This window comes from Macrobrachium rosenbergii, chromosome 12, assembly GCF_040412425.1.
Source record: "Macrobrachium rosenbergii isolate ZJJX-2024 chromosome 12, ASM4041242v1, whole genome shotgun sequence".
Classification (NCBI taxonomy): domain Eukaryota; kingdom Metazoa; phylum Arthropoda; class Malacostraca; order Decapoda; family Palaemonidae; genus Macrobrachium; species Macrobrachium rosenbergii.
In genome coordinates this window covers 106097601-106122026 of record NC_089752.1, presented here as the reverse complement: position 1 = coordinate 106122026, position 24426 = coordinate 106097601, and the positions used below count along the sequence as shown (strand labels likewise).

Sequence of the window (24426 nt, the reverse complement as noted above, 5' to 3'; positions counted from 1 at the left end):
CTGTCATCAGACGGATATATATTTTTTGAAGACTCCTGTCCATTCTCTCCCAGTTTTTCTGCTACATTTATGAATCTTTCTCTCATGAATAACCCATTGATGCCAACACAAGTATGTGGATGGAATTTTCTTATATTTGTATTATGAATAAAACTTTACCCAGGTTTTAAACAAAAAATGCCCAAAATACAGGTGTGGATAACGTCCCAGACAAAAATAAAAGCCAAGACTTTACTCATCTTGAGCCATGCAGCACAAAAAGACAGAATGAATAAGGATAAAAAAAAACTAATTTTCAAAAATCCTGTTCTTAGACATTTTGAGTCTTATTTTTGTATCATCAGTTAGTGTTCTTAAGATTGCTAGTATTAAATCAAACAACGAAAGAGGAAGTGATTAAAGTGACCACAAATAACCTAATGAGTCTCTTCCAAAATATAAGACTATCAGTGGCATTAATGTAAGTGCAACAAAACATGACTTGCAAGAAACTAAAATTTATGAGCAGTTCATCTGAATCCTTACATCTCATGTACAACAGTATTCTCGGTCTCAAGCTGCTTTTGTGATTACAAGTTGAAAGAACAATGGCTTTATGTTGAAAGTTGCCATGATAAAATTCATAGGGCAGAACACTTGCAACAATAGAATGTTTTTTTATATGAATCCTTTAGTGATAAAAGATTTAAATTCATCCACAATGATTTGGTCAAAATGTATTTAACTTTAGTTTATTTTGTTAATATTTAATTTTGTTAAGTAATCAGTATCAAGGGTCAGTATATTAATTGCTTTTCTTTCTTCACTAAAGTGAAAAATGCCAGTTGCATTGGTCAGATAAGGTTCCCTTTGAACAAAAGAGAAGAAAATATATTTATTGCAATACACTCCATGAACACCTGATTGATTAGATTTTTTATTTCATTGTATGTTTGCATGAACTACATCCCCATAGTTTTAAGTTGTAGTGATGATTTTTTTTTTTGTCAGCTTAATGACCAACGCTGTAATGAAAATCTTGTCAAATGAGTTAAATATCAGTACAATATGAATGCCAACACTGCTGCAAGACAAAAGATGAGGCCGAGATCCTCACTGCTTTTTGGCAAAGGCCATGCTGGTGGGTGTGTCCCGACATCAGGCATTCAACTTTTGGTCATTATTCCGACCCCATTCAAGAATTTGGACATCAGATCACGATTTGGACGTTTTCAACGCATTTCTCCAGGATGGACACTTTATTGATAGGATTTGGAACTTCAAAACCGATTTTGACTTTGGACTCGTTTGGTTAAGTCAAACAAGAAGACGTCGCCATGTACCACAAGTGGACCACACAAATACTTCAACCGTTTACATCTTCAGAAGCACCACGCCTTCTACTGCTGGAGATGCTGCTTTTCATCACCTTTTTACACATCCTGCAAGTGTAGGATGAGTACCTCAAACACGTTCGACATTCTGTTTGTATTTTATGTAGGAAGATGCAGTGTAGTATCAGTCAGATAGGTGATAAGTCCTGGTCGGTAGATCAGATGGAAGAATTATTCAAAAGTTAGAGGACAAGTTACTGATCTTGAGTGTGTCTAGTCTATTTTTCTAGCTTTGACTAAATTAATAGAAACTAGAGATAAGGATAGTAGTAATAGTGTTTTTAGATACTAATCGCTTGTTTCTTTTCAGCCCCCTGCCTGTTCCAGAACCAGCCCTAACGGGTGCCGGGGTCATGGAGATTCATTTACAAACCTCAAAGGTAGGATCTCTCTGCCTTCTGGGCGGGAGCAGGCAGTGTTTTAGCAGTTTTTGTTTTCCCTCTAAAAAGCGTAAGTTCTAAGGTGGTTTTGAATTTGAATCACTCAGAAAGGTAGGAATTTTAATTAGGAAGTATTCAGGAAAGTAGTTGAGTGTGGTCTTCTTTGGGTTTAGGCCTCTCATTTAGATCAATCGTTGGTTTTATTTTTTGCTTTTGCTCTGTACAACAAAGGTTTCCAGATCCGTGGAGGGTCGTTCAGATTTGGTTTCTGATATATCTGGTTCTGAATTTTTGTTTTTTTTTGAATACTCCTTCTTCAGAAGGTTCCTATTTTCCTTTGGGGGTTTAAATAAGCGTCTTCGTTAAGGTGGTAATTCTGAGGATCGAGTTTTTCCAATATTCATGATCATGTCTTAAAGAATTTTCTGTTTTGATAATGTCTATCAAGATTATCTGGGGCGGGGGGGAACAGTGACCAGTCTATTTTCTTTGAAATCTATGGCCTCTTCGCCGTTTTGGAAATCGACCCATCCTTTTTTTCCCTTTTCTTCTAAGCCTTCTTCCATTACCCTTCTCAATATTCTTTTCGGTCCGCTTTCTTTGGGGGCTCGGGGTCTTGTTGCGCATCCTATTTTCTTGGCTTTTAACTCAGCAGAGCAAGGCTTTTTCTTGCTTCAACCCTGTATTTTAGAGCTCAGCTGCCCCCTCTCTGTTCGGGGTTAATGGAAGGGGTTTTTTTACGGATCCGTGTGGTCTTATCACCTTTTGCAAACCGGTGGTTTCTCAGGCATCCGGTCTAGTTGCTTCTCAGTTGTTCCTGGAGGCGCCAGCAACTCCTTATTTCATTCTTTATGGGTTCCTAACTGTAATGTATCCTCCGCGATTCTTGCGGATGTTACGGCAGTCGGCGATTCGCCGGCACCAGAGTTCATGGTATCAGCACCAATAGTTTCCTCATTGTAATGTATCCTCCCGATTCTTGTGGATGCTATTTTTGGCAGTTCGCGATTCGACAGTTTACGCCACCATTTCAGTGTATCAGCACCAATAGTTTCCTCATTGTAATGCATCCTCCGCGATTCTTTGCGGATGCTTTATTATTATTTTTGCTTGTATGAGTTTTACCAGGTTACCGCCAGCATTCAGCTGGTATCAGCACCGATAGTTTCCGCAGCCTTTCCATTCTCCAGGATAGTTGGTAACTACCTTCTTCTGTTACCTTCGGTGTTCAAGAAGGGAATCTAGCCCCCTTCATACTCTTTTGAGTTTGCCGGTCCGTTGGGACCTTCTCCATCTGTCCAACGTAGGGGCGCACCCTGGACGGGTGCTCCGCTGGTTACTGCGAGTGTGGCTTCTTCCTTCTTCCCTCCTCCGATCTTCTTCTTTCTCAACTTTCCAGCAGGTTTTCTTCCCTCCGTTTTTCTGTCCCTCACCCGGTAAGGCATCCATGTTGGTTCCGGATTCCCACTCTCGTGCGGTTTTGATACATCCGAGTTTGAGTGGTTCGGTGGTGTTGGCCTCTTCGCCTCTCAGGAGTGGGCGTGGTCTGCCCAGGTGTTGCGTCATCCTGTTGGGTGGTGCGGGGTTTGCTCAACCGTTGACTTTGGTGCCTCCAGTATGTTCCCGATTGATACGCCTGGTGTCCTTCTCACGCACCCAGGTGTAGCAAGTCTCGGTTTTCGAGTTCAGGCAGGTTTGCTGAGGGGTTCGGCCTGTTTAACCTCTTTCCTGTTGCTTCTTTTGGACCAGTCCGACAATCTCTTCCGGCTCGTCTCGAACCAGTCCGACAATGATTGTTCAGTTGAAAAAGAGGATCCGTACCGGATATTAGTTCTCCTTCAGCCAATGAGAATGAGTATAAGCGGATGGTAGACTTCATCCTCACGTATCCTCAATCCAAGGTTCCGGAGGAGCATACACTACTGAAGTTTAACGATGTTGGAAGTCGCTATATGCGACAGAACCGTAGTTGCTCAAACAAGATGATTTCTCCTCCGGTCCGGTACTGCTTGACACCTCTTCACTTCGGTGTCAGTAAGGCTGGCATACCAGGTTAACATGTTCGCCTGACTATACAACGTTCTTGGCAGAAGAGGAGGGGCTTCTTTTGAAGCTTCCTTACCACTATCTGGACATTCGGAGTGGGTTCTGTTGTGGGCGCCTTTTGCATCTCTGCAACAGTCTTTTAGGGAGGAGGATATTCCTCCATGGTCTATTTCGTGTAGCCGGAGTCAGCAGTAGCGTCGCAGCAAGCTATGTTTAGTGTGGCTGCTCCGGGTTCAAGGGATGTGGCCAGTCTAACAAACTTGTTGCTTCTAACTCATGTCTCCAGTTTCAGCAAATATGCATCGTTGAAAGTACAAATGTAGAAATAGAGGGTTCCTGTTTAACAGGGAAAAGCCGGTACCCACTTGGTCCAGGGTCTTGTGTCTCCGCATGCTTTCTCTTTAGGTATGTCTCATGAATCACTGGGACTTCCACATCGAGAATACAGGTTCAATCTGGAATGATTCTCGCTTGTCAGATCGTCTGTGATAGTCAGAATAAGCTGATCTGACATCCGGAAGGTCTATAGTCTCCCCCTCTTCCCGACGTTCATCTGTACTCAGATGCCTCATATCAAGATTGGGGAGCAACCTTGGAGGAACCCAGGCTTCGGGCCTCTGGAGGGATCGGGAACGAGAGGAGTCATAATCTTCAGGAACCTCAGGGCTATAAAAGAAGTCCACAGGTGTTTTCTCAGTCCTAGTGCGCAAGCACAATAGTGGGTCTGCTTTTTGCAACAGGGTAACTGCCGTGTCGTATCTGAGAACTCAGGGGAACAAGATCATTAGAACTTAGAGGTGTATACTTTCCGCCATTCGGTCTCATTCATCAGGTAATCAGGAATTGTGGTAGTGTCAAGACGTCTGTGACTCTAGCTCCTTGCTGGCTCAAACGCCCCTCGGTTCCAGAATTCCTAATGCTCCTTACGGAAGTTCCGATGTCCTCCCTCATGCGGAAGATCTTTAAGACAACCGCATTTTCACCATTATCATCCAAACTCTTGCATGATGAACCTAGTTGCAGGCGACTGCCGAGCAGAACAGCCGACAGTCCAAGCATTCTAAAGTTATGTCTAGACAGTGTTTCCATTTTTCAGCTTCAGAAGTCAACCCGTAGCTTTACCAGGTCAACTTGAAATAGGGAAGTCTGTGTCGTAAGGAAGGTCATTCCATCTTTAGGCCTGCCATAACTGAAATAGCTGGTTTTCTCTTTCCTCGGAAAGTCAAGATTCTTCCGCAGGCTCTTCATTGCTGGCTACCCCTCAGCACTTTGCAGTACATTTTTCTTTTCCCTGAAATTTCTAGCAGTAAGATCTTCTTTGACTTGTTACGTCTCCTCGGCTCCCTCGTGTTTTTGTCGGAAGTTCTAATGTTAAGATAATTGGTTAGGTGTTTTTTTTTTTTTTCTGCTTTAGCTGCAGATAAAACAATGGGTGAGCTTCAGGAAGTTTTCCTAGGCCAGTTTCATAGGCGGAAATGATAAGTATTTTCTTCTTCCAGAAGTCGTGGGCAGCAGGCTTAAACTCTGCTTCGCTCGTTTAAGGTTCTTTATGTGCAAATGATTCTGGGTTCCGGCATCGGGCGGGATATCTTTATGTCCGATGGTGAATAATTATCAAAGGTTGATAAACTCCGTCCGCTTCTGTGTACTCTTCTTGTCTCTCCGCAGAATCCTTCCCGTCCGTGGTCTGAAGAAGCGATTAGTTACTTTTGGAGAAATGGTTCTTGGTTCCTGGTTCATAATCCGCACACTCGGAACACAATTGCGGGCACACTTCACGAACACAGTTGCGGGCACCTTGTTTCTGAATTGGTGCGAGGTTTATGCCTTATCGCAAATATCAGTATTCAGGGAGTATGTCCACTTCATATTCTTTTCTAAGGAATGGTTCAGAGTCTTCTGTTCTGGAGGTAGTTGCTTCAGTCCATCTTTGTTTTCTTCCTTCACTTAAGAGACGTTCAATTTGCCCCACTGCGTATAGTGGGAGGAATTCTCCTGTCTAGGGTGCAGGGGTTCAGTTAGCTGAGGTGGTTTCTCTTCCATATAAAGACTGGAGGTTATTCACTTAGTCCACGTTTAACCACCCAAGTCTATTATCTAGGTGCACTCATTTAGCTAAGGTAGTATTCACATAGTGCGGTGATTATTAGGTTAACCAAATATAAAAAAAAAAAAAAAAATCCTTTTAGGTTTTAGAATCTTAAGCAACAGTGATAGTATAATCACATGAACTGAAGTTCAGAGTATCTTAAGTATCCTAGTCTTTGATAGTTTCCCTCAGAGTCCAAAGAGGTGCTTTCACAGGCTGGCCTAGGTTGTTTCTGCCAGCGCTGGGATTTTTCTGCTCGCCGGCCTTTGCCGCAACCTGCAGGGCGGAGGGTCATCAGCTCGGCACACTGCCTCATTCTCTCCTTAATGGGCAGGATCTAAATAGTCACTTGGGAGATGCATCGTTCTCCTTTTTACATGAAAGTTATTCTCTTAGTCCGTGTCCACAGCCTGCTAACCCTTCTATCGTGGGTGCGTTCATCAGCCAAGGGGGTAGCTGGTTTCTCTTCTAGTAGAACGGAGGTTCTTAGAGGCGGCCACTTGGAAGTCGTTGTCGGTTTTTTCACGACTTCTTCCTAAAGACGTTCAGTTTCTTTGAAGAAGAATTTCTCGCTTGTCCCTTTATGAAAACCAACTTGATCTTGTAATTATGTAGTAATGTTTAGGGTGGGGATAACTATAGGTAATGAATGTAGTCAGAAATTTGGAATTTTGGATTCTCTGTTAGTCGGGGTTCATAGTGAGAATATTAAGTTTGACTTTAGTACTGTGAAGATAGGCAGATCCAGTGGACAGGTTTGGTTTCTTCAACCTCTTCTGCAGCAGACATCGGCGGCAACGGACGGTTTCGAAGAACTCAAGATCCTGCACACTCAACTTCTCCTCCATACATGAGAGTGCTTTGATTAGCCACATGGGAGGTTCATCCACCCCCTCCATACATGAGAGTGCTTTGATTAGCCACATGGGAGGTTCATCGTTCTCCACTAATCATGGGAGGCTGTGATTAGCCACATGGTAGGTTGGTTTTTATTTCTTTTGCTACTCTCTATCCATGAGGAGGTTTGAATACCACATGAGAGGTAGCTCGACTCAGACCCTCCATAAATGAGAGCACTTTGATTAGCCACATGGAAGGTTCATTGTTCTCCACTAATCATGGGAGGCTGTGATTAGCCACATGGTAAGTTGGTTTTTATTTTGCTACTCTCTATCCTTGAGGAGGGTTGAATACCACATGAGAGGTAGCTTGACTCAGACCCTCCATAGAGTGAGAGTGCTTTGATTAGTCACATGGGAGGTTCATCGTTCTCCACTAATCATGGGAGGCTGTGATTAGCCACATGGTAGGTTGGTTTTTATTTTGCTACTCTCTCCATGAGGAGGTTTGAATACCACATGAGAGGTTTTCGACTCAGACAGTACCTAGACATGAGACTGACGTCGGGGGTACTCTCTCTACAGATTCTCACCTGACGAGTGGGATAACCAGGTGAGGATACATTCATTTATACAGAGTAGGCAAATAATGAGTTACCTGCTTTCCTGATGGCAGGTCGGGCTGAATTAGATTGATCCCACCTCCACTAAATTTTGTTAATCGGGCTAATTCAGGTGTTCAGGAGTGTATTGCAATATTGAAGTTTTTCATAATAAAACTATTATTGTAATTTTTACCTGAACACCTGAATGATTCCCACCCTCCTCCCCACTTCAATTTGAATAGTGGATAACGTTTGGGGATCTAGGCCTCACTCGGCGGGACTTTTAGCAGTGTTGCCAACGGTACTTCAGGTAACTCATTTGACAAGATTTTCCTGTAAGCGTTGGTAACGCTGACAGTTTATTACCCACTTAGTGGGTAAAAGCTATGGGGATGTAGTTCGGGCTGGTCAGTGACCAGGGCTAATTCAGGTGTTCAGGTAAGTATTACAATATTAGTTTTATTATGAAAACTTCATTTTAGGCAATTCATACATGCATATGTATGATTGATTATGATTTTTTTATTTATATTGTATGTTTGCATGAATTCAAGTACCTGTGTGGTGTTTTAAGTTGTAGTGATGATTTTTTTTTTTTTGGACTTAATGACTTAAATACTGTAATGATAATGCTGTACTGTCTTTCATAAGGCTAAAATATCAGTATCAAATATGAATGCCAACACTGAGAGAAAAGACAATAAGGGATGGAAGGCTATGCTTATGTTAGTCACTGCATTAGGCAAAGGCCATTTCTTTTTAGCTGAAAAATGCACACCATATTTTGTGATGGACACCCTGAGGTGCCTGAAAATGTAGGTTCACTGTTGCTTCACCGTCACTCAGAACATCAGTGGGAAGGACTGTGAAGATTAGGGATATGAGGCATATTTTGTCTTTTAATAGGAGCATACTCCCTGCAATGTTATCCTTAAAAACAAAGGGGAATAGCTATAAGTTGAAAACCTTTTTATTGTATGGAAAAATTAATTTTCAGTGCATAAATCAGTTACTCCAACTGTATTTCACTTCAGTCGTTTGATCTGCTAATCCAGTTAATGAGATTAACCTTTACAGCTTTTTATTAAAAGGATTTACATAATTGTATGAAGACATTCTTAATGGTAAAATATATGAAGTACCTGTGATTTACCTAATTTAGTTTTGACTTTGTCTATCTCTCATGCCTTGATATTTAATTTTTTGCTCTTGTTTTTCAGACGTTGTATAGAAGTCTTGTTGAGTTAATGGAATATGAAGGTGATGATATGGAGGATGTATTTATGCAAACGTTTCGCGTGGGGTATCAAGATGTATTTGGTACCAGCCTTACTCATGATCTCAAGACTGATGGTGACAATATTGTTGTTAGCCAATCTAGTAAGCATGTATGTATATATCTTGATTGTTTTTTCAATATACAAACATATGTTGTATTCAAAAATTGTCTGTAAATGAATAATTTCTGAATTTAATTACTGATTAAATGAGTGATTCAATTCAGTTCACTATAATCATGAAACTTCAGCACTTGTATATTTATAAGTGTACAGTAGTTACTATTTTTCATTATCTTTTATTTAAGCATAGTATTTTCTGCAACTACTGTTTAGATATATTTTTTTGGTGGGTACAGATTTTTTAAGAATCCAGTAACTAAATTCTTTATTTTCCCCACGAGTGATAGCAGTGAATAAACAGATAGATTCCTATAGTGTGTCGTCAGAAAGCAATGAAATCAATTTTGTTTTTCTCTTGTGAAGTCCTTGCTGTAGTAGTCTATCACTGTGATATGATGGAACAACTAACTATGAAATTTCCGAGATTTTGTTCCTTAAAATAAAGCTAGATTTTACAGGTAAACCTGTAAACCCCAGCATTTGTTATTCAGTGTTATGTTTTCTTTTTCATTATTGCATTGACACCCAGTCAGATGGAGAACCTCTCGGAGAACATAGATTAGTAGATGAGACACCTACTTTGGTATGGTCTTAATTCGAAGCTTTCTCATTTAGCTGAGTTCAGAGAAGTCTGTCTGGTAAACCCTTTCAGGAATTGTGAGGGTGGGGTCTAGTCAAAATCTGTGTGCACCAGAACACTGGCTGTTCACTGAAAGAGGGAAATGAATCTGGTGTCATTTTAAAGTTAAAGGATGGGACTTTATCATATGTTCAAAAATGCCAAATAGCAAGATGAGAACATTGTTATCAAAAGTAGAAGTTTATCATGAAATTCTTTTTTTAATCCATGGTAAATCGGAAGGTAATGATCTGTATAGGAGGATTTCAAGGCATTTTTACCCTGCCATAGTTAAGGAGGGACCTCAATTAGTGGCTTTGGTGTTTAAATCCTGTAAGAATAACCTATAGAATGTAGGAAAAGGTTACCCTTTAGTCCTAGATGGTGAAGAAGTCATGTACATCTCTTTGAGGTCAGTGATGAAGATCGGTTGTAACAAATAAGGGAGACAGAAAATCTTACTCTTGAACCTGTATCCAGGGCATTTGAATCTGTAGGGCCGATGATCAGAGCTGTGCTTCTGTTGAGGCCATTACATTTCTGTGACAATACCGTTATCCAGACCTATGTACTCCAGCGATTAGGACCACTCATACCATGCATTGAGAGTACTAATGTAATGAGAGCCATGCTGAAACAAAGGCCATGAACAGAGCATATGTAGTATATAGACCAGAGACATGTGGTTCAGAAGCCTTGGCCTCATCCATGCTGGTACTAGATGCCATTATACAGCAGTGGTGTTAATCCTCGGCTCCAGCAGGTACTAATACGTTCCACAGCTAATAAATGTTATGAGTTGGTTCTCCAGTAAGGTTCACAAATGGCTGGTATTTCCAGGCATCCACCAGAAACAGCTGACAGGGAGATATCACTTTAAATAACTGAAGTAGAGCGAGATACAATTAACTCTTCTTATGTGCCAGTGAGGTAATCTTCTATCACTGCTACATGCAGCCTTTGGTTCATTTGATCTTACTCCAGGGAGCCCTTAAACAAACTCTGCATCGCATCAAACAATTGTGTGTTTTATGAGCTCTGTCTCTTCCACCTGACTTGAGATTCTGGCTAATTATAAGTAGTGTGTTAGTTGTGATAAAGACAAACAGTAATATGTTTTTAAAGATTTTGTTCATACAGACCCATTACTGGACTTAACCTGTTAAGCGACACCAACGGCATATCTCGGTCGCCTGCATCCGTAACACATTCTTCCTCTTTTCAAGGCTGGTGCCGCACTGATCAAGCTCACTCTTCATGCTTCACTCTTATACAAATTGTAGGAACATCATTTGGTAACGCTTTGAGCTAAATTAGGGTTAAATGGCAACTTTTTTTGTAATGGAAAGAGTCTGACAGAGGACATCTACCCCTTGCTTCTCATTTATTCCTCATGATGAGCGTTCCAAAATGAAAGAAACTCTTTTTCCCTGAAGAGATATTGTCACTACTCGATGTAGAGACTGATGATGATTACGAGTAGCAGCTCAGAAGCTTCTAACATAGACTGAATAAGATTTATCTGATTCTGAAGAAAACCATAAATTAGATTCGAATTTTGCACTGCCAAGTGACTGGACATTAATGAATGATAAGGAAAGGAATCCCTTTACTTTTCGTTCACCCAAAGGCACTGAAAGGTGTGAAATTTATTGTTCAGGATAAATGAAACCCCGTAGAATTTTTTTAGAAGTTTTTTGATGATGAAGCCATGGAGCTCATTGTAACAGTAACAAAGAGATTTGCCAACCTTTTTGTAGGTGAATATATAGATCCTACAATATCACATGCACTAAAATGGCATGACACAAATGTAAATGAAATGAAACCATTCATTGCTCAATTGGGCTATGTTTCAGCGAATGGCATACGAAAGAATAATTTTTTCCCTTTTATATTTCATGCTTGTAATCTTTTACAAGCCGATATCCAGTTAACGGCACCGTTAAGTGGTTTATCAATGCTATTATTGTCGATTTTCAGTTAGCAGCGATTTTTGGTTAGCGGTGCTTGGTCGGAACGGAACCCCCCGCCGTTAAACGGGCACTGCCTTTTTTAGATTTCTAATTTTTTAATTAATTTTTATCACATTTATTACTGTTGTTTTTTAGTGTACTGGTAAATTATGAGTGGTTTGGGTTATTGTCTGCAACACCATCCCCATGTAGGTTACTGTGAGCATAGTTAAAAATTTGATTCCTGTTTTGTTCTGTAGTTGTTCATTCCAGATGAATATGGTTTCACCATTTTGTTTCCTTACCTTTATTAATTTATTTTCTTTTACATACAGGGGCTAGGCCATTTTTGCTTTGTCTTAGCATTGCATTGTGCTATGAAAGCCTTAGGTTCTTAATTAATGCCTAGTTTATTAATTTTTCCATCGTCTATGTTTTACTTGTTCAATTTATCTAGTGAATTTATCTTTAATTGCAGTGACTAGTGTTTTTGTGTTTGTATTTTTCTTTAGGAAAGTGTTTAGGTGTTAGCCAGCAAGTGCTGTGCTGTGCTGGCCTAGTGATATTAGGTTAGGCTAATTAACATTTTATTACAATTTTTGTAGTTTTACCTTAAACCTTTTGCTTATGACCCTTATAAACAACTGTATCTCTGGGAAGTGGCAGTGACTCAAGCAGTGGGCATAAAAATGTTAATACTTTTTTTTTTTGCTCAGAGATGGGTAGTGCCGACAATTTTCAAGGTAGACAGTTCAGTTTTGTCTAATTTAGCAGCTGAATGATTGTTCTATACATGGCATTAAAAAATTCTCCCAAAATGATAGTTATGCATGTGGAATAATGACTGGAAATTATGAGATATGAGAAAATTTTGCATTTCCCCCCCCAAAAAAATTGAAAAAACAGAACTATTTGCAAGTCTTTTTTTTCCATAACACGCCCAGATAAATTATCTAGTTACTATATTGAAATGTAAAAAGCTGTAATTATAGCAAGGAAAATGTGAAAAAATGAATGACAAAGTATCGTCACGTTATCCACAATATAAGTAAGTCTCCCTTGCGATATGCTTGATAAACTCTATACCTTTTTTTTTGTTCAAAAACGCATAGCACCGTCAGTTTTCAAGGTAGACTGCTCAGTTTTAATTTTGCAGCTGAATGATTGCTCTATATAGTGGCATTAAAAAAGTCCCCAAAGTAAGTTTATGTAGTTGAAATGCATAGTACAGTCGCCACCTACTTGCAAATGAGTTATGTTCAAGATGGCTATTCATATCTTGAATTGTTCTTTAAGTTGGTTTTTAATATGTAGTGCATAATTTTTGTTGATATTTACAGTCATGAATTAACTCTGAAGTCATAGATTATACTATTTTCACTGCATTTTTGAATCATGCAGTATTGTAAAGAATTATTTTAGATGCTAGGATGGTAAAAAGAAGAAAATAAAATTTAGATTCATGCAACATTAAAAATTTAGTACTTTTTCATGTTTTGAAAGTTATGAACGTGGAGAGAATTTCACAGGAGCAGCGTCTGACATTGGAAATTCATAAGTATGCAATGCACACTGACATCTATTAACAAAAATACATGTAAACGTTTCCTTTGGGGAGAAGAAATATAGAAAATGGGAATTCATCACAGAATGAGTTAAATTGGGAAGATAGAATTAGTAAGAATATTTTACTGAGTACGGACAAGTAATTTCATGATTGTAAGAAGAATATGTGGTAGTTAATCACGAGTATACTCGGATAATCTGCAAAAATTCTTACTAGCAGAATAGGCACACAGAGCAAAATATGAACTTGTGACCCTGTCTGTTCGTATCCATGAATGTTCATAAGTAGGGTGGTGACTGTATAACTTACAAATATGGGAAAAAACTGTGATATTCTTCATTTGTTATCCAATGCAATGCTAAAGTTGTAATTGGCTCTCTCTCTCTCTCTCTCTCTCTCTCTCTCTCTCTCTCTCTCTCTCTCTCTCTCTCTCTCTCTCTCTCTCTCTCTCTCACAGGAAAAAGATAAATTTTATTATAGAGTAAAAATCTAAAAACAAAACAAAACAAATAAGCATAAAAAATTTCTCTCTCTCTCTCTCTCTCTCTCTCTCTCTCTCTCTCTCTCTCTCTCTCTCTCTCTCTCTCTCTCAGAAAAAGATCTCTCAGATTAAAAGATAAATGATAAAATTTTTATAGATTAAAAATATAAAACTATATAAAACAAAACAAATAAGCATAAAAAACCCTTCTCTTCTCTCTCTCTCTCGCTCACAGAAAAATGGTAAAGTTTCTATATAATAAAAATCTAAAACTATACAAAACAAAACAATAAGCGTAAAAAATATTTCCTCTCTCTCTCTCTCTCTCTCTCTCTCTCTCTCTCTCTCTCTCTCTCTCTCTCTCTCTCTCTCGCAGAAAAAATATAAATGTTATTATAGAATAAAAATCTAAAACTATATAAAACAAAACAAAGCATAAAAAAATATTTCCTCTCTCTCTTTCTCTATCAGAAAAGAGATAAATGTTTTTATAGAATAAAAATCTAAAACTTTATAAAACAAAACAAATAAGCATAAAAAATATTTCCTCTCTCTCTCTCTCTCTCTCTCTCTCTCTCTCTCTCTCTCTCTCTCTCTCTCTCTCTCTCTCAGAAAAAAGATAAATGATGTAATTTCAGAATAAAAAGCTAAAACTATACAAAACAAGCACATATACTAGTTACATATGTACAGAAATATTTCTCTCTCTCTCTCTCTCTCTCTCTCTCTCTCTCTCTCTCACAGGAAAAGATAAATGATGTAATCATAGAGTAAAAATCCAAAACTATAAAACATGTAAACATACGTGTTACATATGTATAAAAGATATCAGGAACAAAAAATGATCGTCATCTTGTCTGCTGTTTTGAGCAATTTTTTTTTATGTAGTTTGTGTAAGTCATAGAAATATGAAGGACTTTAATTTGGATGATGTCTATATCAGTCATCAGTAAGCGAAGGGGTTAATTTTTCCTGTGTAAACTTCCTTATATTTTATATTTCTTAATTGCTTCATATTTTCAGGAATTTGTTGAGCTCTATGCAGATTTTTTGCTGAACAAAATGGTGGAGAGGCAGTTTCGTGCATTTCGTCGAGGATTTAATATGGTCACAGATGACTCCCCTCTAGCCAATCTCTTCAGGCCTGAAGAATTGGAATTATTAGTTTGTGGATCTCAGGTACAACAGCATAATTTCATTGATATGGTTTTTCATGACATGAAATGTTTTTGTTCTTAATATGAACTGCACTCTTTCATAACAAGAAAGATTACATGGTCTCTTTGTCAAATTTTAGTTGAATGAAGAGTAACTGAAAACAAGCAGAGAGTGTATACAATTTTTTTTTATTATCACATATTACTATCATCACAAATCTTATGTATGCCCCATTGTTTATAACTCGTCTAATTTGTCATGAATGCATGTTTTACAACCTGTTTGTTAGGTGATTGGCATTTGTGATGTGTAAATCTGTATTTTATTTTATTCATATTAAATTGCAAAATAAAATTAACTGACATTTGCCTCCTAAAATTTGTAGTTATGTATATATATCACTTCTATTACTTAATTGGTGTTCTATTTTAGTTATCATCCTGTCTTTTATAGTGTATGATTTTTCTTCAATCTAAAGTAATCCCTTGGTCTTATTTTATTTGTAGATTTGCACAAGACCTCACTTCTTTTGTTGATTTACCCTAATTCTCTTCGCAACTAATTTTACCCTTGTAAAAGTATTTTCCTTTTCAATTTCAGCATTATGACTTCATGGAGCTAATGAAGTCAACAGAGTATGATGGAGGATACAGTAGTGAGACATCAATAATACAAGGATTTTGGGAGCTTGTGCATGAAATGAGCACAGACGACAAGAAGAAATTACTTCAATTCACAACGGGTTCTGCTAGGGTTCCTGTTGGTGGTCTTTCTAAATTAAAATTAGTTATAGCAAGACATGGGCCTGATTCTGACAGGTAAGAGAGTTCTCTTTCTTTTTTTTCTTTGCAGTATGACCTTGCTAATCAGGAGTCATTTGTTCTGGATTCCTTGTAGTATTTTGTTTATTTTATGAAGAAATTTTATTTAATGAAGTAAGTATAAGAAATTGTATAATGCACAACAATTAGGAACAGTCAGATTATTTGATATACTATGGCAATTGTAATAAAAGTTAAAGTAAAGTATTGATCTTGCAGTCTTACCTATACAGTACTCTACTTTGCCTTATGTTAACCCTTAAACGCCTACTGGACGTATCATACGTCGACTAAAATTGTCTGTTGGGTGCCAAGTGGACGTACCATACGTCGACTACAAAAAATTTCAACCTTCGGTCAACTTTGACTCGACCGAAATGGTCGAAAAATGCAATTGTAAGCTAAAACTCTTACATTCTAGTAATATTCAATCATTTACCTTCATTTTGCAACAAATTGGAAGTCTCTAGCACAATATTTCGATTTATGGTGAATTTTTGAAAAACTTTTTTCCTTACGTCCCGCAGTAACTCGGCCGAAAAATTTCAGAAATTCTTTCGTCATTTTGTCGTAATTTTTGCACTGTTTTATATTAGCCGTTACGTAAAGTTTTATATATGAAAATGTGTGCAATTTCATTTAAAATACAACAAAATACAACCCATGGTTGTAGCTTTTATCAGTTTGGAAATATTTTTATATAAATCTCGATAACTACCAAAATTTCAACCTTCGGTCAAATTTGACTCGACCGAAATGGTAAAAAAACGCAATTGTAAGCTAAAACTCTTAAATTCTAGTAATATTCAATCATTTACCTTCATTTTGCAACAAATTGAAAGTCTCTAGCACAATATTTCGATTTATGATGAATTTTTGAAAAAACTTTTCCTTACGTCCCGCCAGAAATTCTTTAAATCACGTTGTCGTAATGTTTGCACTGTTTTATATTAGTCGTTACATAAAGTTTTATATATGGAAATGTGTGCAATTTCATGTAGAATACAACAGAAAATAACTCATGGTTGTAGCTTTTATCAATTTTGAAATATTTTCATGTAAATCATGATAACTGCCAAAATTTCAACCTTCGGTCAACTTTAACTCGACCAAAATGGTAAGAAAACGCAATTATAAGCTAAAACTCTTACATTCTAGTAATATTCAATCATGTACCTTCATTTTGCAACAAACGGGAAGTCTCTAGCACAATATTTTGATTTATGGTGAATTTCTGAAAAAAATTTTCCTTACGCTCGCACAGTAACTTGGCGAACATCTCAGAAATTCTTTTCACGTTGTCGTAATGTTTGCATCGTTTTACATTAGTCGTTACATAAACTTTTATATATGAAAATGTGCGCAATTTCATGTAGAATACAACAGAAAATAATTCATGGTTGTAGCTTTTATCACTTTTGAAATATTTTCACATAAATCACGATAACTGCCAAAATTTCAACCTTGGTCAACTTTAACTCGACTGAAATGGTCGAAAACGCAATTGTAAGCTAAAACTCTTACATTCTAGTAATATTCAATCATTTACCTTTATTTTGCAATAAATTGGAAGTCTCTAGCACAATATTTCGATTTACTGTGAATTTTTGAAAAACATTTTCCTTACGTCCCGCTGTAACTCGCCGAACATCTCAGAAATTCTTTCGTCACGTTGTTGTAATGTTTGCACCGTTTTATATTAGTCGTTACATAAACTTTTATATATGAAAATGTGCGCAATTCCATGTAGAATACAACAGAAAATAACTCGTGGTTGTAGCTTTTATCAGTTTTGAAATATTTTCATATAAATTACGATAAATAGAAAAATTCGACCTTGGTCAACTTTAACTCGACCGAAATGGTCGAAAACTGCAATTGTAACCTAAAACACTTACAGTCTAGTAATATTCAATCAATTAGCTTTATTTTGCAATAAATTGGAAGTCTCTAGCACAATATTTCGATTTATGGTGAATTTTTGAAAAAACATTTTTTACGTCCACGCTGCTATTTAATTCATGCATCATATTGTGATAATATTTTTCTGTGTTGCTTTGATCGTTTTACAATTTGTTATATACCAAAATCATCGCAATTTAGTGTACAATACAAAGAAAAAAAATAATCCGTTAGCTTTAACTGTTTTGCTCACAGTGCGATTTGTATAAAATTATATATGAAAATTTTTTTTGCACTGTCATATATTTCAATATTTATATATGATAATGATATTTTTTTTAATTTCTGATGGTTGCATACTAAACTTCAGGCAATGACAAAAAAGGAGCCAAAATGAACTCTTAATGTTAAAAACTAAGCGTGCTGTGATTTTTGAAAAACTTTTTTCCGCTTTGGCGCTTAACTCCCAACGCCGCCGGCATACGGAGACGTTTTTGTAAATAGAGGCTCGGCGTTTAAGGGTTAAGTAACTAAATATTGCATAAAATTCATTACAAAACTGTGAAAAGTGCTAAAAGTTGTAATTGAATACAGTTTAAACAATGCTGTAGATGAAAATCAAAGAAAATCTACCAAAAAAAATAGGATACTTTTATCTTTTGCTTACATCTGTACTGAATTGCCAAGGTTGCTGAGAAACATGATTTAATGTTTTATGTTTTAAATTTTTATTTTTTTTATTTTATATTTTGTGTTGCAAGATAAGGTAATGTGCAAAAGACAAGATAGTTGAAGCTACTACACAATACAAAGTTAGGAAATCTAAGTAGTTGGTCTCTAATGTGTTTTCCACCAGTCAGCTAGGGGTTAGGGTTCTGAAAATTTCTTTTCAAAGCATCATATTAAACTTTTTGGATGTTAAGCAAAGGTAGCAATAGTAGACGCTTGCAGTTGGGCATTCCTCTGTCTGAATATTCTTGAGGGTAAAGAAAATATGGTTACTTGTTGTTAGGGTGATATGATCAAAGCTGCTGTAAAAATCTGAGTGCATGGGAAAGCAATTTCATACCAACATTCAATGCTTAGATTAGAAGGATAACTCCTTTGGATCTTAATCTTGTCTTACCAGCTGCAAAATCAGATAAAAGAGGAAGGTTTAGGGTATAGCTGTGCCCCTGCCTTTTGAAAATCAAAACATTAATGAAACTTTATGCAGACCTTAGGGTTATAGTCATGGTGACATTGGTCACAATGAGGTTTGAAAGGCTAGCAGAGTGAGTGAGGTTTCACATATTGATAGGACTCATTCTTTCTGATGTGTGCAGTGTACTGCACTTGACCTGAATACAATAAAATGCATCACATCCAAATGCTTCTCTTTTAGCTTTTTGGGATAAAGGTAAGAGGTGTGTAATTCGTATTGGCATATACATTGATAAAAAAAACAATAAGTTTATTACTTATGTTGGTAACTACACATATTAAAAATTTTTGTTTTATATATATAGGAACTTTTTTCACATGACTTTCTTTAGAGCCATGTCATTGGTACACATCTCAGGTTAATGGACACAGTTGAGGAATGTTAGCTTTGAAAGGTTAGATCAGAAACTCCACCTACCATGAAGGTCTTAGTTATCGATAACCATGCTTTTCTAAGTCAAGTTACTATTTTGCTTATGATTCACCCACCCAATATGTTTGCATAGGTGTAAGTAAAAATACTGTAATAGGTTTGATGTCTTTGAAATATAAAAATTAACTATGTTATGTTACTGATGCTCTAGCTAGACTATTTCCATTTCTGTTTCAGATTACCGACAGCGCATACGTGTTTTAATGTTTTACTCCTGCCTGAGTACTCCAGTAAAGAAAAACTGAAAGATCGTTTATATAAAGCCATAAAGTATTCACAAGGCTTTGGCATGCTCTGAAGAAAATTCTGTAGGTAACTTGAGCTTCTTACTTATAAGAACAGTAATGTAAATGTGTTCTTATGAAAGTTCAAATCATTGCTTTAAGTATGTTAAAAATGACAGTGTTCATATGAAAGTATAAACCGCTACTTTAATTATTTGAGAGACTCGAGTGTAAACGTTATTTTGAAAGCTTCAAGTATTGTTTTACAGATTGGTAATAAGGCAAATTTATAAATCCAGATTCCTTTGTTGGTGGCATGTTAAAGTAATTAGTAATATGGCTTTGCTACTGTCTCCCAAGTAAAGCTATGTCTTCTTGCTTTTCACCCTTATCATTGCTTCATTCTTTCTGCTAAGGATGATTGTCAAGTTATGGTGAATCTTCCTTTCATCACTTTGCATTACTGTTGCATCTGTTGTTAATTTTTCATTGTTTTGTTTGCATTGCTGTATTCTTCTCAGCAGTTCATAAGAAGTGGATGCTGGTTATTGTGTTAATGTTATGCTGTTTGTACATTATGACATGTAACCGAAACAACTCAGTTTTTAAAGCCTGGCAAAACTGTCCTTTAACTTGGAGAAAGATTTGTAGCTGGACTATGTCATCTCATAAGTGGAGCTCCTATATGCTTTGTTTTTAGAATGATGAGATGGGTCAGGTTGGAAACAGGACATGGAATTCCAGCAGCTTTTAATTTTTGGAGAGGGTGATTACGGCAGACTTTTGACTATGTTCTTGGACATAATGAGGACTACTCAGGATAGACAAGGACTGATGTGGGCACAGGCACACCTCAAGTTATCTTTGAAATTGCTTATCACAGACAGCTCTGAAGCAAACATACGAATACACACACATTGTTATTTACTCCTGTCTTGTATACATACTGTCACCTCTTGATAATAAGCTCTTCCAATTCAGCACATGATCCTCCCCTTCCAGCCAAAACTTTCTCACTCTCCTTCTACATATAACAACTCTTTGAATTATGTAATATACACCAACATATCATTCCACATTCACTTTGCTTATCCAAATCACCCCCAAAACACTTGTTTCACCTTATCACTTATGCTAACCCTTCAATCCTGTCCTCATACCAACACTTCTTTTTCCACAGGCTTCTGTGAAAGCAGTTCATCTGAACATGTTTTATGTTTTTTCTCTGAGGTGCTTTGAACAACCATACTTCACATTCTCAAAGGATACTTATCCTGAAGTCATTTCATGTACTTCAACTTTTGCTTCTGGGAACACTCCCCTTCTTTGTTATAGCTTTGAGAGCCTGCTACCTTCCTTGGATGACCTGTTTTGTGACTCAGTTTTGCTCGATCCCACTAGCATCTGTTTTGTTTACTCCCAAATGCCTATATGAATCAACCTATTTGGACATGTGTTTATTCTTCTTGACAACTTACCGTGATCACACTACTCTTACGACCATCAACTTTTAATTAGTATGTTACAAACATGAGGTTACTGTATCTGTTTCTGCAAATTTTCTTCACCAACACTGTATCATTATCTATCATCAGCCTCTTAACACTGCATTCATAGCCCCCTTTCATGTGCCACAAATTTCCATATACATACCTTGGAATTTCTGTAAAGTTCTCTCATCACTTCATCCATGAAAATATTCGGCAGAAGTGGAGACATGACACATGCATACGTGTCTCAATCCACTAAAGGTCTTTTAGTATTCACTCCATACATACAAACTAAGTTGTCACTGATATTCAGTTTTGATAAATCAGTTAAATGTCTGGCTCTCTAAGTTCATTTGGATGGTGCTGTCATTCCCTAAGGAAATATCTGAAAATATATCTAGCTCTGGGTTATACATCACCAAAAGAATTTCTACTTCTTGGATATATCACTTCTGATAAACCTTTGACATTGTTATCTTCTGCAGTCATCTGCTAAAATCATCTAAAAATGTAGACAGGAGTACTTTCATCCTAATAACGTAGACTTGCTGATTTTTTATCCCAATTTCTTAGCTGTGACAGAAGGTTTTTTCTGCCCTGCACTGAATTTAATCATCTTATTAAAATGGCATGACTTCTTTAATTACTGTAATGTCTGAATTATGATTTAGGTAAGTGTTTTGTGACTTCCTTGGTTGTGATATGAAAGATCTTATTGGCCAGTTTTTCACTGTTTGATTTTTATGATTTTTTATTCATCTCTTGATGTTGTTTTGCAAGTGTTTCAAAATGAAAATGGATGTATTCTGACAAATGTATAAGTACAGAGGTATGTTTATGGACATTATCATGAATAGATAAAAATATAAATTTTGTCATCCTTAGGAGGGTTTTAAGATTTCAAAATAAATTGGATGGCTGATCATCAAAATAATTTAAAAATGGTAATGATACAGGTGTTGTGGAGCTGAAGCCTAATTTTGTGAGCAACTCTTCAGTGCTTCTCTCTTCCCTTAACTCTTTGAATTGTATTTTTATTCTGGAATATTTGTTACATCAGATCATTTTCTTTTACAGATCCTGTTAAATATGTAGCCCAGAGAATGGCAGCTCTTGGTGAATATGTATCAGTTATTTCATACTGTTTCGTGGATGTAATTACTTGTTGTTGTGTCATCCAGTTATGCAGTGAATGAATTTAATGATTTTATTGGCTATCATTTTTGAAAACTTCACAAACTCTAACCAAAGCTCATTTTAAAGATTTATTGATAGAGTAAATTAGCAATTTTTCTTCAATTTTATTTTGTGTACAGTGCTAGGGCAGTATAGTCGTAAATTTGTTTATAAGGTATACTTTCTTCTATGAGAACAAAATAGGAATGGTTTTAAATTTTTGTTCATAGCACTCAGGCTTAAAAAACAGATGCTTTTACATAAAACCTTATGACCAACACACTAGCCTTAAAACTATGCTTCTTAAAATCACGAGATATAACTTATTTTCTTTGGTTACTACATGTAGTACGGTAATGTATATAAATGTTAATACATAAGAAATGAGGCTCAGTTTTATGTACTTTATTGTCTTTAGTATTTTTGTAAAAGCTTGTTATTTTTTCTTAAAACTGCTTACGCAAGGAAAGTCTGACGTAGAAATCAGTTTTAATGACAAATTTAGTCACCATCACACATTCAGCAATGGAGTTGCTGTTGAAAATTTATACTTTTTGTATGTGATATTTCATTAATAAGTGTAAATAAATATAAGATTGAGATTCTGCTTTATTTTAATCCTTCTTGGTTTGCATTACTTTTTTGGGTTCTTGCAACTGTAGGTATAGGAAATTTAGTTTTTTTTTTTTTTTTGTTAATCATGCATTTAATTATTTGATTTTTATTTTTATTATTAGGCAAAATTATAAATGGTAAAGTTCAGCCAAGTTGTTAGACCCGTTATGAATAACAAAATAAAAACTTATTCACGAAAGGAAATTTTTAATGCATAAAAGGATTTTGTCCCCCTAAAAAGTAACTACCAAAATGGAATGGATTAATTGAAGTCTCAAAATACCTCGCTGAAATAATTTTACTCAACGAGTGACCTGTTGGAATATGAAATGGAGTTGAAATCACACCATCACTAATAAATACTCTATGGTGAAACTTGTAGGCTTAACAAAGTTTACTGAGCCATACAATAAATTGGAAGTGTTGTATGTTGAGAAACAGCCTATAAATACAGTGCAAAAATAAATTGTGTAAAACAATTATAAAACAAAAACACAGAATCTTAGGAAAAAGGCTGCATGGGTATCAATCATCTAACCTTAAAGGAAAACATTGATATACATATAATTTGATAAATTTTTGGAAAAAATTGAAAGTCCTCATACTGTAAAAGGAACAAAAAAGGTTACATCTAGGAGCTGTAGGGATGCTTCAAAGAAACTTGAGTAATGCCTACAGTGCACTGCGTGAGGTGCACTAATGGCACTACAGTTAAACAGCAAATATGCAAATTTCATCAGACCAAACTTTTCGTGAACCAAATAAAGTAAAGTATCGAGTAAGAATACAAATATAGGAAAGATAAAGAGAATCATAAATCAATTACTCTATATGGTGAGGGGAAGATAAACAAACTGGCAGAAGAATGGGGAGATGCAATTGAGGATACAACTTAATAACAATTTGCCATACATCAGATTTTACAAGGTTTTCCCAGCCCGAGAAGAACCCTAAAAGAGTTCAGAGGTCTGGTTAAACAAATCATTTATAACTAACTAACAAGGTCTACATAAAGGGTGTGGAGCTTATGAAAATGCTATTAATGAATGGGGGACCAGGCAGGCTTGGAAGCTCAAGCCAGTGGCTCAACCTTTTTAGGGAAACAGCTGTTTCTGAATGTGGTGAAAGCTACGTATCCCCCTCCCTGAAAAAGAACATATATTAGCACACAATATTTTAATATTGCATGCCTCATGTACAAAATCTTAGTTTGTCTTTACAAAAAATAAAAATTGTTTCCCAGTCTTTATCACACAACAATGAATGGCCATTCCATAATAAAGGAAGCACATCCAACTTCCTTAAATTAAACAAAAGGAAACTGGAACTGTGCCCAAAATTTAATATCAGTGTGAAGGCTGTTATTGCTGGTACTGAATAAGATGACACCTGTAGCACTCAAAAAGTTCAAAGCCAATTATGGGTGGTTTGATGAATTCAAAAGTAGGAGGCTGGCATACAGTGTAGTGACATAAGAGAAGGGTGCCAGGCCTGGCGGAGATGCTGCGGAAAAATACGTGAAGGGGCTGAAGGACTAAGCAGAAGCTGCAGGTTTTGTTACCTAACAGGTGTTCAGTTATGATGAGACAAGACTGTTTTGAAAGAAAATGCCAAACAGGACCTACATCATTCAAGAAGAGTAGTCACTGCCAGGGCACAAGCTAGTGAGGGACAGGCTAACTTTTGCTCTGTGGGAATGCAAGTGGGGGCCTAAATCTGAAGCTTTTGCTTGTCAACCACTCAGAGAACACGAGGGGTTTTAAGAAAAATAGTGTCATGAAACATTTGTTAAATGTGATGTGGAGGGCTAAGAGTAAAGCTTGCATAAACAGGCAATTTTGTGTTGATTCGGTGAATGAAAAAATACCTCGAGAAGAAACAGTTGCCTCTGAAGGCCCTTCTTGTGCTCCTGCTCATTTTCCAGGTTTGGAGGCCTAGTTGTTGCATGAGTTTAGGTTTATAAGTGTAAAGTTCTCACTATTTCAAAGGTGCTTTGAAGTTACCTCTCACACTGAGTTAACCCTCAGAGAGTTTTGGAGGTACCACTTTA

At 36.7% G+C, this 24426-nt stretch overlaps 1 protein-coding gene across 6 annotated transcripts in view; it reads left to right on the top strand.

Annotated features, from left to right (window-relative positions):
* Ube3a (ubiquitin protein ligase E3A) overlaps positions 1 to 22363 on the top strand; it is a 63237-nt gene extending 40874 nt beyond the window's left edge. For 3 of the 6 annotated variants that reach the window (XM_067112607.1, XM_067112609.1, XM_067112610.1), the window contains exons 6-10: positions 8553 to 8720; positions 14378 to 14533; positions 15113 to 15330; positions 19049 to 19179; positions 21663 to 22363. In XM_067112607.1, the coding sequence (XP_066968708.1) occupies positions 8553 to 8720; positions 14378 to 14533; positions 15113 to 15330; positions 19049 to 19169 (663 nt within the window). In that variant the 3' untranslated portion in view covers positions 19170 to 19179; positions 21663 to 22363. Of the gene's footprint in view, positions 1 to 8552; positions 8721 to 14377; positions 14534 to 15112; positions 15331 to 19048; positions 19184 to 21662 lie in introns of all 6 variants that reach the window. The other 3 variants (XM_067112608.1, XM_067112611.1, XM_067112612.1) reach the window with 1 other exon arrangement.
* The last annotated feature ends 2063 nt before the right edge of the window (positions 22364 to 24426 follow it).